General features: G+C 35.5%; 2 protein-coding genes across 4 annotated transcripts in view; one reads left to right on the plus strand and one right to left on the minus strand.

The window, feature by feature from the left end:
- The window catches only part of LOC145942505 (uncharacterized), a 53,972-nt gene extending 48,993 nt beyond the window's left edge, over window positions 1-4,979 (plus strand). For 2 of the 3 annotated variants that reach the window (XM_083049302.1, XM_083049304.1), the window contains 2 exons: window positions 745-827; window positions 4,708-4,979. In XM_083049302.1, the coding sequence (XP_082905428.1) occupies window positions 745-827 (83 nt within the window). In that variant the 3' untranslated portion in view covers window positions 4,708-4,979. Of the gene's footprint in view, window positions 1-744; window positions 877-4,707 lie in introns of those variants that run through there. The other variant, XM_083049303.1, reaches the window with a different exon arrangement.
- Window positions 4,980-11,235: 6,256 nt separating this feature from the next.
- On the minus strand, window positions 11,236-12,393 carry LOC145942983 (protein CFDP2-like). The gene has a single exon (XM_083050162.1). It carries the CDS (start codon window positions 12,391-12,393, stop codon window positions 11,236-11,238), a length of 1,158 nt encoding a protein of 385 aa, XP_082906288.1.
- Window positions 12,394-13,974: the final 1,581 nt, after the last annotated feature.

A 13,974-nucleotide genomic window follows, 5' to 3' on the forward strand; every position in this document is an offset into this window, starting at 1 on the left:
TCCATACATCGTATGTTTGAGAGAGGGAGATAGAGAAAGGGGGGAAGCGAGAGAAAGGGAGGACAGGGATAGAGGGAGAGAGACGGAGGGGGGTGGGGAAGAGGGGGGAGAGGGAGAGAGTGGAGAGGGAGAGGGAGGGGGAGAAGGAGAGAGAGAGGAGAAATAAATTCCACACATTGTTTGACATTGACTTCGATAACAGGCTATGAGCCGTGGTAGGGCGCCTTATAAATAGCATCAAAACGAATATCTTCTTCACTCGTGCGTCGGGCGCGTCCGCGTACGGTCGTGTGAACGTGCGATGGATGAGTGTGTGAGTAAGAGTGAGCCCCCTTTCGGAAATTCCTCACTATACCCGTCATTAGAGTCCACTTTTGAGTACCTGACATATTATGTCACTTTGTCTATCTAATGGGATATCGATAGGGGGGGCTCACGGCTTTTGCGCTACGTGCGGTAGTATGTAGATTCCCCATTATTATTTATTGTATTAAATTTACTGAAGAAGATCCAAAGAAAGGATCGAAACGTTTAGATTCAATAAATTTGTTATTCCAACAAGTTTGTTTTTAATATTTACGTACCTACACCCTACGCGTGGCTCCATATAGCCTCCTTTTGAATTTGTAATTTAAAAATTACTATTAATTAAAAAACTACATATATAAACAATATGCGTATATTTGCTATATTCAAATAATTATTATAAATTGAATTCTAATAAATGGTTTTATTTAATTTCAGATAACTCTGCTGGCTACGTGTCAATTAATCTTCCATTATTATTTATACAATTAGCAATTATCGTTTCATCAATAACTCAATAGGTAAGTTTAATATTACAAAACGCATTAATTTTATATATATATATATATATATATATATATACCAGGTGTCCCATTTTAAAGGACCCACTCAAATATCTCATTGTCAGAAACATTGCGTTAAATCGAAAAATGTTTCCTACAAAAGTTGTAGGGTTTCGAGGAGGACATAACATAGTAATATTCATTTGACCTTGGGCGGCATCTCCAAAGTCAAGTGAAGGTAAGAATTTGAAGGTGAGAAGGTGAATTTTGAAGAAAATAAAAAAATGCTTCAGATAAAAGTTGTTCAAATTAATTAGTAGAAAAAGATGTTATAATAAAAAATATGGGTTTCCATTTAAAAAATTTATTCTTACCTTCACTTGACCTTGGAGACGCCGCCCAAGGTCATATGAATATTACTATGTTATGTCCCTCTCGAAATCCTACAACTTTTGTAGGAAATGTTTTTTGATTTAACGCAGTGTTTCTGAGATATTTGAGTGAGTCCTTTAAAATGGGACACCCGGTGTATATACAGGGTGTCTCAGACCACCCGTATCACCCTATTATATCGAAAACTGAGCGCGGCAGACAAAAATGTTTCAGACAAAAGTTGTAGGGCTTCAAATAATGCATTACATAGTAATATTAGTATGACCTTGAAGAGTTGTCAAGGTCATATAAAAATGACCTTGAAATTTTTAAATGGAAGTACCTATATTTCATTCCATATTCTTGTAGCTTATCTCGAGAGCTTTTCAAAACACTATATGTATAAGTCTCTTTTTATTAAGTAGTTTTCGAGTTATGGAGCTTGAAAGTTACAGTACCGCCGGCGTTAGCATTACTCAAAGTCTACCGCGCGGAGGTTGCCCGGTCGGATTTACATTTCTTTTGTATGTGCGCGCGCGTATGTCTGTGTGTGTGTGTGTGTGTGTGTGTGTGTGTAAATGTATGGCTAGATGCTACATGTGATTAGGCCTGATGTTCGAAATGTTTACCGTTTACTTCAATACAAGCACGTATTCTTTTCTTGAAATTATTTGTTGCATAAAGAATTTCATCGGCATCTAAATAACGAATAGCGTCGCGTATTCTATGAATCATATTATCTCTTGTCGTTGGGGGTTCGCAGTATACCAGATCTTTTACTCTTCCCCACAAATAGTAATCGAGAACACTGAGGTCCGGTGATCGTGCTGGCCAATGATGTGGGCCTTATTTGCCTATCCATTTGTTTGGAAACATATTGTTCAATCGTTGACGAGCAACTATAGATGTATGCGCTGGGCATCCATCTTGCTGAAAAAACATGTTTAGGCGTAATTGTAGAGGAATATTTTCAAGCAAAAGCGGAAGATTATTTTCAATGAAATTGGCATATCGAGCACCGTTTAAGTCCTCTTCAAAGAAAAACGGCCCAACGACATGTTTTTCAATAATTCCGCACCAAACATTGACTTTCCAAACATGTTGATGGTCAATTTCTCGGAACCAATGAGGATTTTCTTGTGCCCAATAACGACAGTTCCAAGTATTTACAGACCTGTCACTTTTAAATGTGCTTTCATCAGAAAATTTTATTTTCTGATGAAAGTTTTGTGGTTGTTGACGTATCCAATTGCAAAATTCAAGTCTGTTTCTAAAATCGACAATCGTCAATGCTTGGTGAAGACTCATCCTGTACGGATGCAGCTTGTTTTCATGAAAAATCTGGTGGATCGTGGCACGACTAATACCAGAATCTCTTTCTCTACGCCTTAATGAATCGTGGGGATACAATTGAGCAGATGCAAGAATTTCTGGCGTCCTTTCCTCTATAACTGGGCGTCGAATTTGTCTACCTTTATTGTGATCAGGTTGAATAATGCCTTTATTAATAATTCGTTTACTTAAGCGAGAAAAAACATTGTATGAGTGAGGAACGCGATCTGGGTATCGTTCTCGCCACAATCTTGCAGCTGCTCTAAATTGACCACCACATTCACCTAAAATAAGCATCATATCCGAAGCTTCTGCGTTTGAATACGACATAGCTGATTAATGAGAATTTCGTTACGTGCTTTTCTGCAAGAGAAGATCATTTTTCTTCGCTGGAGAGCCTGTTAATAATTCCGCTTAAGTGAATTTTATGTACGGATTAATTGTTACGCCATGCGCCGCCTAGCGGTGCTTTTTGCCGATGAAATTCTTTATGCAACAAATAATTTCAAGAAAAGAATACGTGCTTGTATTGAAGTAAACGGTAAACATTTCGAACATCAGGCCTAATCACATGTAGCATCTAGCCATACATTTACACACACACACACACACACACACAGACATACGCGCGCGCACATACAAAAGAAATGTAAATCCGACCGGGCAACCTCCGCGCGGTAGACTTTGAGTAATGCTAACGCCGGCGGTACTGTAACTTTCAAGCTCCATAACTCGAAAACTACTTAATAAAAAGAGACTTACATATAGTGTTTTGAAAAGCTCTCGAGATAAGCTACAAGAATATGGAATGAAATATAGGTACTTCCATTTAAAAATTTCAAGGTCATTTTTATATGACCTTGACAACACTCTTCAAGGTCATACTAATATTACTATGTAATGCATTACTTGAAGCCCTACAACTTTTGTCTGAAACATTTTTGTCTGCCGCGCTCAGTTTTCGATATAATAGGGTGATACGGGTGGTCTGAGACACCCTGTATATATATATATATATTTACAGCTGTTGATTGATTATAAAGAGAAAAGGATAGTTTTCAGCGTTTTTTAAAAGTGTATTAAAGAGATCTTAAGTGTTATTTTATGCAAATATGTTTTTATTTAGAAATGGCATCTAAAAAATCTCAACTTGTTATTTCTCGCCTCTGACGTCACGATTCCGACATGGTCGGCGAGGTACCAGGAGCCTTAAGGGGATCCTAGTCGGATGGTCGAACTCCGATAGGTTAGCACCACACATATCCAAACATATACACGTATACACAAATACACACGATAGGTTAGCACCACACATATCCAACATATGCACGTATGCACACATATGCGTGAAAATGTTTTTAATATATAACTTTTTTATTAGACTTGCAATCTCACTTTTTATTGTTTACTAATATTTCTTCATGTTAACCCTATCGCGTATACTATATTTTATGCACAGATAAACTGCAGAACTATTTTTATTAAATAAGTATTGTTACGAGCTGACATGAAAGAAGCCGATAACAAAACTGTAATTTTTTATTTTTATATGATTTATATATGGAATTATAGCTAACGCGGTCCGTTTTTATAAGTACTTTAATCGTAGAAAAGGATTTATTGATCTGTATAGTCAATAAAAAGATATCCCAAAATAATAAAGTTGGTTCTGCCGTACCGACAGAACTAACTTTAGGATCCGACTAGGATCCCCTTAAAGATGCCTTCTAACGATCAAATGTGGAAAATCGCAGTATCATGCAGTAGACATTAAAATGCTGTCTGCGACATTATCACCGCAATGCCTTATTCAATATGCTAGTTTCCAGCAATAATTCAATGTATTTATAATTTGTTACATTCTCAATCGTTAACAAGCCGGTTTTTGACAGTGATCAACTTAACAAGAACTTTCGAGCTTATACATAATTCCTAAATTAGTGTTCTTAACATTTTTTATTAGAATTATTTTTTGCAATTATCTCTAGAATATGTTAAGTATTATCAAATGGTTGCAGAATATATCTTCAGTATATCTATATTGTGTAAGAACTTCAATAACGTTCCATCCAATCTCACCAAGTCTATGGAATTATATAATATAATTCTGACAGCTTAAAGAAGTTGATTAAAATAAATAATTTCATGTAGAGCATACTATAAAACATTTTTTAATTTGTAAATAAAATTTCAGATTATAGTATTTCGAACAAGATGATGAGTGCGGCATCTATGAAGAAAATCATCTCGATTCTACATTGAACATTCTATTGTATTATAAACACACATATACATACTATATATGCATACAGTATATATGTATGTATAAAGACATTTCCCCCTTTCCCCATAATCATTAAAAATAGATGAAGAATTTATATCATCTCTCTTTCTTTCATCTGCATTCCTCATTTGTAAGAACATCGAAGTTATTTGATGTAAATTGAAACTATAATAAATTGTAACTACGTGATTATTAATAATTGGCAATAGTTAAAGCAATTAATAAATTGTTCGTAATAAATGATAAAATAACTATATAAACTTTTTTTTCGTTTGAAAATATTTCTTAATTTTTTATTAAAATTTTAATTAAAAATGTATGAAAACCATTTTATTTAATGATTATATTCTGATTCTCGAAGTCAATTACTTTGTAATTAACAATAAATTTAAATTTAAATTGAAACCTACAAATTAAATAAGGATGAATAAAGCTCTTTTTAGCATTATTTATAGTATATGTGCGTCTTCGTTTGTGTGTGTTGCGTGCGTGTGTTTCTTTTGATTAGTACAAATCGTTTAATTTTTACTTTTTTCTTAGAAAACTATTTATAAAAAAAATAAAAATCTCAGTCTTATCTTTCTTATAATATTTTTTAAATAATTTTTTTTTTTAATTATTTATTTTTTAATTTGAGTAATTGAAAGTTTTATAATAATTTCAAAAATCTTACATATAATAACTTAGAATATCGGTTGTACATACATTATACAGATTATAAAAGATAAAATAAACATAGGATATATAAATATGAATTAAAAGTAACAAAATGAATTATTAATAAAATTATAAATATATGAAATTATTCGCACACGCGCGCAAATGTATATGAATGTGTGCATATATATGTGCGTGCGCATATTTCGTGTGTGTGTTTTCATGTATGTTTGGGTCTTATTGTTAGTTAGAACATATGTATATCGATAGAAGGGGAATTGCCAATTGCCTATATATATTTTCATGGAATAAGCCTGAATTCAAAAGCTGTGCAAGAGAGAAAGGTAGTGACTGACTATCATCCGCAATACGCATACGCTGATATCATCGTTGTCATGTATGGGATGGTTTATCACTGATTTGTCACTGACTTTGAATTTGTCAAAATTAAATCATCAAACAAACCATTCCATGGCAACGACAATATCAGCACATGCATATTGTAGATGATAATCAGTCACTACCATTCTCTCTCATACAGCTCTTGAATTCAGCTCTCGATGCTCAATTCCCCTTCCAGTAAATATATGTTCTAAGGTTTGAATAAACAAATTTTTTTATTTAAGTTTAAAATATGTTAATAAATTTAGAATGTATGTGACATTTTAAAATTTGCTACAAAATTTATAATTTGAATAGAAACAATAATATATATATTATAAGATTTTTTTTCTATGTGCAATATGTCAGCACATAGATAACAAATTCAATCATGTAGATCAACTGCGTCTTGTGTGTTTGTGTGCTTGTGTGTTTTACTGGCAGAATCTGCTGACATAAGACATAATCTGACAGCAAAATGGCGGATAAAACCGAGCAGAATCTGCGCGCATGTAATCTAACGGCAAATTGGCAGTAAAACAGAGCACGATCTGCATCTTTTAGCCATTTAAATAAAATAATAACATAAATCGATAACAAATTTATTTTAAAGCTCTTAAGGTGATGCCGGACCTTCCTGTTTTACCAACTAAATCGATTAATTTCTGCACATAGTAATTTTTTTATTAATTAAATAAAATATTAAATACTTTTCCATGATTAAAGTGCACATAATAATAAAGGTGAAACTGTCCGATTTTATGTTTAAAAAACTCCAAAAATTTGAAAATTACAGTTTTATTATCAGCTTCTGACGTCAATATATTTGTTTAATATAAAAGTTCTGTAGTTTGTACGTACAAAATAAGATCAGTCCGCGCTAGAAATTGTATAAAGGAGTATTAGTAAACTTTTAGATATGTATTTCAAAGCCTAATAAAAAAGAAAAGCGTGCACAAAATTTTCTTACATATGTGTGTAAGTGTACGAGATCGAGGCTCAAGAGTAAAACAGAGCAATAGATTAATCGCGTGATGTCGCGATAGATAGAGCTACAATCTGTTGAGCTGACAAAGACAGACATAATAATCGTAGCTCTATCTGACAGACATAATCGCAAAAAGATCGGCCTATCCGTGAGAGTATAAACGCACGACGAGAAGAGACATCTCAATATTACACGATTGTTACCAATCTGACAATCTTACTCGGTTTCTACAGTCAATCTTTTTACTTAATCGATAATAGCTCCTGTACCAAATTTGTAATCTTTTTATTGATAACAATTTGTAGCAGGCACTTGGCAAAATCTATTTGAATAGATTTGGCTAACTGGATAAAGCTTTTAAATTTTTTATATTTAACTTTCCTGTAAAAGTTAATTATTGTTATTAAAATAAGAGTTAAAGTATAATTTAACCACGCGTGTATATATATAGCGTATATGTATGTATTAGGTATACACATAAATGTGTATATATTGTGCGTATGCAGCTTATATATAATAAGAAAGAAAATGGGTATATGCTAAAATTGTAATTTATTTACTTCAAAAGTTGCGATAAGTGACCAAAATTTAGAATAACGGTGTGCAACAATAAGAACAGTTATATTACTTCTAATTGATTGACCTTGTTAAAATGTGTAAAAATGGTTAACAAAGTTTTATATCTAATGATTATATTATAAGTATATCTTTATCTAATACTATAATAGGCCTTTTTGTAAAAAAAATTATTGTATATTGCTATTTGTATTGCTAACGATAAGTATAAGCAGATAAATATTTCGAAATATGTGACAAATCGATTAAATATTGCACAAATAAGATTAATTATTAAATATGTTTTGAAGTCAATATCGTGGTGTATTACAGATTTACATATTCTAAGGTCACATATGCTTATTCCATTAATTATAGCAATGGAAAGTAACTATAAAACAAAAATAAATTATTTCCTTGCGCCGAATTTATATATGTGTATACTTTTACAAAGTGTAACTTTTTTATTTGTTCTATTATTTTTTTGTGAAAAAATTGTTTATTTAAAAAGAGTTATTTATATGTATTTTTAATTATCATATTTGCTTTGTTGGACTAAACTTTGACGCATAATATATGTTTTTAAGAAAAAGATTGATATTTTTTACAATTTATTACAGTCAAATGTCCGTATTGTAAAACTTTTAAAACTACACATTTTTATTATAAAGTTTTTTTTCCATATAATTTTCGCTTTAATTTTCTAATAGCATATCTGCAGAGAATGAAATAATTAATGTGCTGCGCACTTGTCTTCCTCTATACAAATTACGATATTTTAATTATATGTAATTATATGTCTCGCGCGATATCTATAGGTATGCACTTTATAATACATATTAATTTAAATTTAGGAGAACAAAATAATAAAGTAATTTTTTTATTTGAACCGTTCGATCCCTTTTAAGACTATATAACACATATTTTGTATTCAATTTTTTCTATAACCTATATAGACTATAAGTTTCAATATTTTCTTCAAGTATTATTCTTAAGTCTATATGGATGAATAAGACTAGATAAGTTAATATATTGTATAAATATCAAAAATATTATATCACAATCATAGACTTATATAAAAGATTGAACACTCGCGCATGTGTGTGTGTGTGTGTGTATGCGCGCGCGTACGCAATAGTGCGCTAATGATAAGAGTAAAGAACAGAGATGCGCGGTAAGATGCTTTCTTCGTCACACAATGCTCTAATTGTGAGAAAAGGTGAAACAAAAAGGAGAAACAGAAAAATGTGAGATGGCTACTTTTCTTCTTTGATCCTCCCAACAAAACTGCACAATCGGACAAGGAAAGCATTTTACTATTATTGTCCTTTGTCACTATATATAATGTTGTTTTTAAACCTCGGGAGCGCTTTGTCTATATTATATAAATCTATGATCTCTCAACATATGATTGTATTTTGTATGAATCGGTAAAAATGCAAATATAATTTATAAAAAAATATAATAGATTTTTTAAAAAGAAATAGGGCAAAAGAATAATTTATCAAAAAATATAAACTATTCACTGACAAAAATTTTTACATTTGATCTTCTGACAATAATGAGTTAAACTATTTTGGTATAAAACTTACGCATTCCCAACCCAGACAGCACCATGTCCAAAATTGGAACATAAGATAACTTTAAGAAATCTTTAAGACATCTTTAAGAAGTCTTATGATATCCAAAAGACATTTTTAAAATATTTTAAAGATGTCTTATGCGCCGATTTTGGACATGTTTCAATTTTGGTGCTATCTGGGAAATGATCAGTTAATGTACTTAAATTATTTCCTAATTTATACAGAAATTCATTTTTATTTCTTTTTTAATTATTTATTTTAATTTTTTGTTTTCTTTGTTGGTTGTACTCATAGCGGCGCTAAGAAAAAGATTCCGGAATTCGTCCTAAAGAATTAACCCACGCACTAATTAAATAAAGACACTTATCCGTATTTTGTAGTTAAAGAGTCTTCTTCTTCTGGTGCCTTCTCCTTACAGAAGGTTGGCGACCATCATGTGATATTCTTCTTTATTCTGTGCATGCCGAATCAACGCGGCCACGTCGCGGACGCTAAACCACTGCCGAAGATTCCGCATCCATGAAAACTTTTTCCGGCCGATTCCGCGCTTTCCCTCTAACTTGCCTTCGATGATGAGTTGCAGGAGATTGTATTTGTTGTTTCGAAAAATGTGTCCAAAGTACGCGGCTTTTCTTCGCTTCACGGTCGTCAAGACCTCTCGTGACTTCTCGGCTCGACGGAGCACCTCGTCGTTGGTGACACGGTCCACCCACGGGATCCTCAGCATTCTGCGGTACATCCACATCTCGAATGCCTCCAGTCTGTTCATCGAGGACACCTTCAGCGTCCAGCCTTCCACCCCATAAAGCAGAACCGACAGCACGTAACACTTCACGGTACGCCATCGTGTCTCAAATCGGGGACCGCGGCCGCATACGAGTTTCCCCATCCTCCGGAACACCCCTCTCGCAATCTCGATTCTGATTTTAATCTCATCGTCAGGGTCCCATTTCTCATTTAACCAGCAGCCAAGGTATCTAAATCGCGGCACCTTTTCAATCTGATTTCTATCTAATGTGATTATAGCATTGTCGATCCTTTGTTTACTGACTATCATGATCTTCATCTTCTGGATATTCATCTTTAGTCCAAACTCTCTGCTCTTCTCGTTGATTCTGTCCATAAGCAATTGGAGGTCCTCTAAGTTGTCAGCGAGAACCACAGTGTCATCTGCATAACGGATGTTGTTGATTCGCTTGCCGTTGATCTTGATTCCCTTATCGACTTCGTCCAGGGCGTTTTGGAATACAGCCTCGGAGTACAGATTAAAAAGGGCCGGTGACAGAATGCACCCCTGTCTCACCCCCTTCATTATCTTGATTTCTTCGGTAATGTAGTCTCCTACTTTGATCTGAGCTATTTGGTTCCAATACAGTTTCTTGATGATGTTAATGTCCTTACTGTCCAGACCGATGCGCCTGAGTTGTCTGATGAGGATGTCATGTTTTACATTGTCAAAAGCTTTCTCATAATCGATAAAGCACGCAAAGACATTTTTCTGTTGATCTAAACATTTCTGAACAAGAACCTGCATAGCAAACAGAGCGTCTCTCGTCCCTAAGCCGTTCCTAAATCCAAACTGAGTTTCACCGATATTTTCTTCTATTTTAATCCATAATCGAGTGTGTATAATTCTCAGAAACACTTTCAATGCATGGCTCATGAGGCTGATAAGCCTATAGTCACTGCATCGTTTTGCGTTCGATTTTTTGGGGAGACTGAGGAATGTGGATTTCAGCCAGTCCGTAGGGATGTTCCCGGTGTTGTAAATGTGGTTGAATATCCTCAGGAGGGTATCATTCTTATCGATGTCGATCAGTTTGAGTAACTCCGCATTCACTTCATCCGGTCCGACTGCTTTGCCAGATCTTGCTAGGCTTAAGGCTTTCCTCACTTCCTCTCTGATTATTTCCGGACCCTCCAGTTCTACCTCAATATCCTCAGCCGCTGCGCGATTGTCTTTAAAGAGTTCTGTGATGTAGTCCTTCCAAACTTTCGCCTGTTCCTCCTTGTCCACGACGAGCTTGTTGTCGTTGTCAACCAACCCTGCGACTACTTTTTTCCGAGCGGTGTTCGTCACCTCCTTCACTCTTTTGTGCAGATTAAAACTATCATGCTTTTTTTCAAGCTCTTCTATTTCTTGACACTTAACATTGATCCAGGCCTCCTTTGCTTCTCTAATCTTACTTCTGATGGTTCTCTGGATGTTTTTATATGTTGTTTCCTCATTTTTGTTCCTTCTCCGTTGCTCCATTAACTCGAGAATTTCGTTAGTCATCCACTCTTCTTTCCCTTTGTCTGGATACCCAGCTGTTCTATCGCTGTCTCTCTAAGTGTCTCCTTTAGTTGTTTCCAAGTTTCCTCCACATCGAGTTCGGGTCGAACTTTTATGTCCGCAATTTTCCCGTTCAGAATGTCCGCTAAGTTGTTCTTGATGTCAGGGTTCCTCAAGCTACTGGTGTTGATTCTTCTCGTCGGTCGTTTTCTCTGTTGTATTTTCAGACGAAGTCGGATTTCCGCCACCACTGGATTGTGATCTGAGTTTATGTCCGCGCCCGGATACGCTTTCACGCTTTTGACGCAGTTTCGGAAACGCCTGTTAATCATGATGTAGTCGATCTGGTTTCTGACTAGGTTGCCCTGAGCACCGTCCAATGGAGATCGCCAGGTGTACAGGCGGCGGGGTGGCAGTTGAAACCACGTGTTTGTGATGACCATCTCCTTCTCCTGACAGAACTGCAACAGTCTGTCCCCTCTTTCGTTTCTCTGCCCTAGCCCGTGTGGGCCCACAATTTTTTCAACCTGTCCTTGGCCGATTTTGGCGTTCAAATCGCCCATAACTATATTAATGTCACGATCTTTAAGGGTTCTCATCAGGTTTTCTAATTGTTCGTAGAATTCTTCAATCTCTTCCTGTATTTTATCGAGAGTTGGTGCATAGATCTGAATTAGATTGATGTTCTTGGGTTGCCCTTTTATCTGAAGAAGCATGCAACGCTCGGAGATCGGCACGAAGTTGGCGACATATTTGGCCAGTCGTCGCGACACGAGGACAGCCACTCCATGTCTATGGTTGACGTCGTCCTCCTGGCTTCCAGAGTAGTACATCGCCGCTCCCTCCGTTCTGAATTGCCCGTTTCCAACCCATCGGGTCTCACACATTCCCAGGATATCGAGGTTCATTCTTTGCATTTCCCATGTCGCGTTTTTTAGTTTCCCCGCCTGATACAGGGTCCTTACGTTCCACGTCGCCATTCTGAGCGGTCTGCGCCTTTTATGTTTATTGACCAGTCGCATATTTTCCAAGTGAGGCCTGGTTCCTACCTCTTCTTGGCTGATAGCACATTTTACACCTCTAAGCCCGGACTCCTCGAGGCGCCGGTCGCTAGCCGGATCGCATGGCACATCTCTTTCCTTAAATTGTACTCTCATAATGGTTTACTAGGGGCATTGATAAATACAGTGGGGCCCCTGATCCTTCTGCATTCTTTTAATCAGCCGCCCATTTTGGGTCAGACGCTGTTTGCAGCCGCCCAATCTGGGTCAGACGCTACACTTTTTCACCATATCTGGCTATCCTCATCTAGTTTGGCCTGCAGGTCGATGCAGTTTCCAGGGTGTGGCAGCGTGGAGCCATAGATGAGAACTGGGTGCCCTGAGGGGACCAATCACCTCCAACCATCCATTGACTATGTCTCCAGATGCGACCGTTCTTGGTGAAAGGTTTTTCCTCCCAACGCACCCCAACACCCCAAGTTAAAGAGTATATTTATTTATTTACAGATGAGATTTTTTCGCGAGTTATATACGGGTGCGATACAGTGTGCTTTGACTTTCTGAAACGATCGATTGATCTTTTCGGTATCGACTTATTACTAATTAATTAATAAAGGAAGGAGTGTGATGATCCTGACATATTCAGTTACATATCGTGCTTTATTTCTAGATTTTTGGTGTCTAATATTGTTCTACTTTAAGTGCTTGTTAGGAACAAAACACTATCATACACTGCGACACAGTATTATAATGTTGACTTTTCTTTTGTAGCGCTGAAAGACTTCTTAGTTTTTTGCTGCACCGCCAGAATGCAGAAGTTATATTACATAATTTTTCAATTTTAAGTTTTTTTAAGGTTTTTTTTTCAATTTATCTCTTACTAGAATACTATCCCATAGAAAAGAAAAAACAAATATAAAAATGTTAATATCCATGGAGTGATACAAAACAACGACACAGTCGAACACAGCATTTTATGTTGTGTACGATTGTGTCGACTCGTAATCGGAAAGCACTGGCCGCACTGGTCGTACACTGTTACACAATGTTACACAATATCGCCTGTATACATTACTGGAAAACATTTTTTCACTCTTTTCTTTTTGCTGCTTACTCATTGTTAGCTATCTTATTTATTCTTGATGAGTAGTTACTTTTTTATTCAATATCCATGTCAGTTATCTTTTCCGATTTTCTCAGTGTTATTGGAGTTATATCTTCTCTTAATTTTAGACATTCTGATAATTGTTTTATCTATTTTATCAAACAAAAGCTTTTCAAATTTAAGAAAATTGATCTGAGTAACGTTATTGTCTAAATTCCAGTCCATTCAGGCATTCTTAGAAATGACAACAGATATTGCCACGCCAAGAAAACCATCACGGTTGTTAGTTTTGCTATCACTTCATCATTCTGATTTTTTATTGTCCATAATCACTTTATAACCAATGCTCAAAAATATCTTAAAACACCAGCTTTTTCCAGGGATCCCAACATTTTGAAATTTATCGATTTCTTAGCGAAATGGCTTTTTAAATTTAGAGCTAATCGAAAATGTGTTACATCCATCTTAAGGGTTAATCAGTAACCACTACGCCTTGAATTATAGCTTACCGGTGCTTAATGCAAGATCAGAGCTATGGGTATGATTCGCGGTAAGATGCTAATTACATCTTGGATCTGTCCGCTTTTCTCACACCAAAAAAGCTCTTTATTGTAAGTTTTAAAAGAGAGATC

The sequence above is a fragment of the Prenolepis imparis genome, unplaced genomic scaffold (genome assembly GCF_030444845.1).
Source record: "Prenolepis imparis isolate NDT839.2.m4 unplaced genomic scaffold, iyPreImpa1.0 SCAF_11, whole genome shotgun sequence".
Lineage (NCBI taxonomy): Eukaryota > Metazoa > Arthropoda > Insecta > Hymenoptera > Formicidae > Prenolepis > Prenolepis imparis.

Bases quoted from the DNA above. Each gene is read 5' to 3' on its own strand.
- LOC145942983 (XM_083050162.1), bottom strand. From the start codon at position 12,393: ATGAGAGTACAATTTAAGGAAAGAGATGTGCCATGCGATCCGGCTAGC.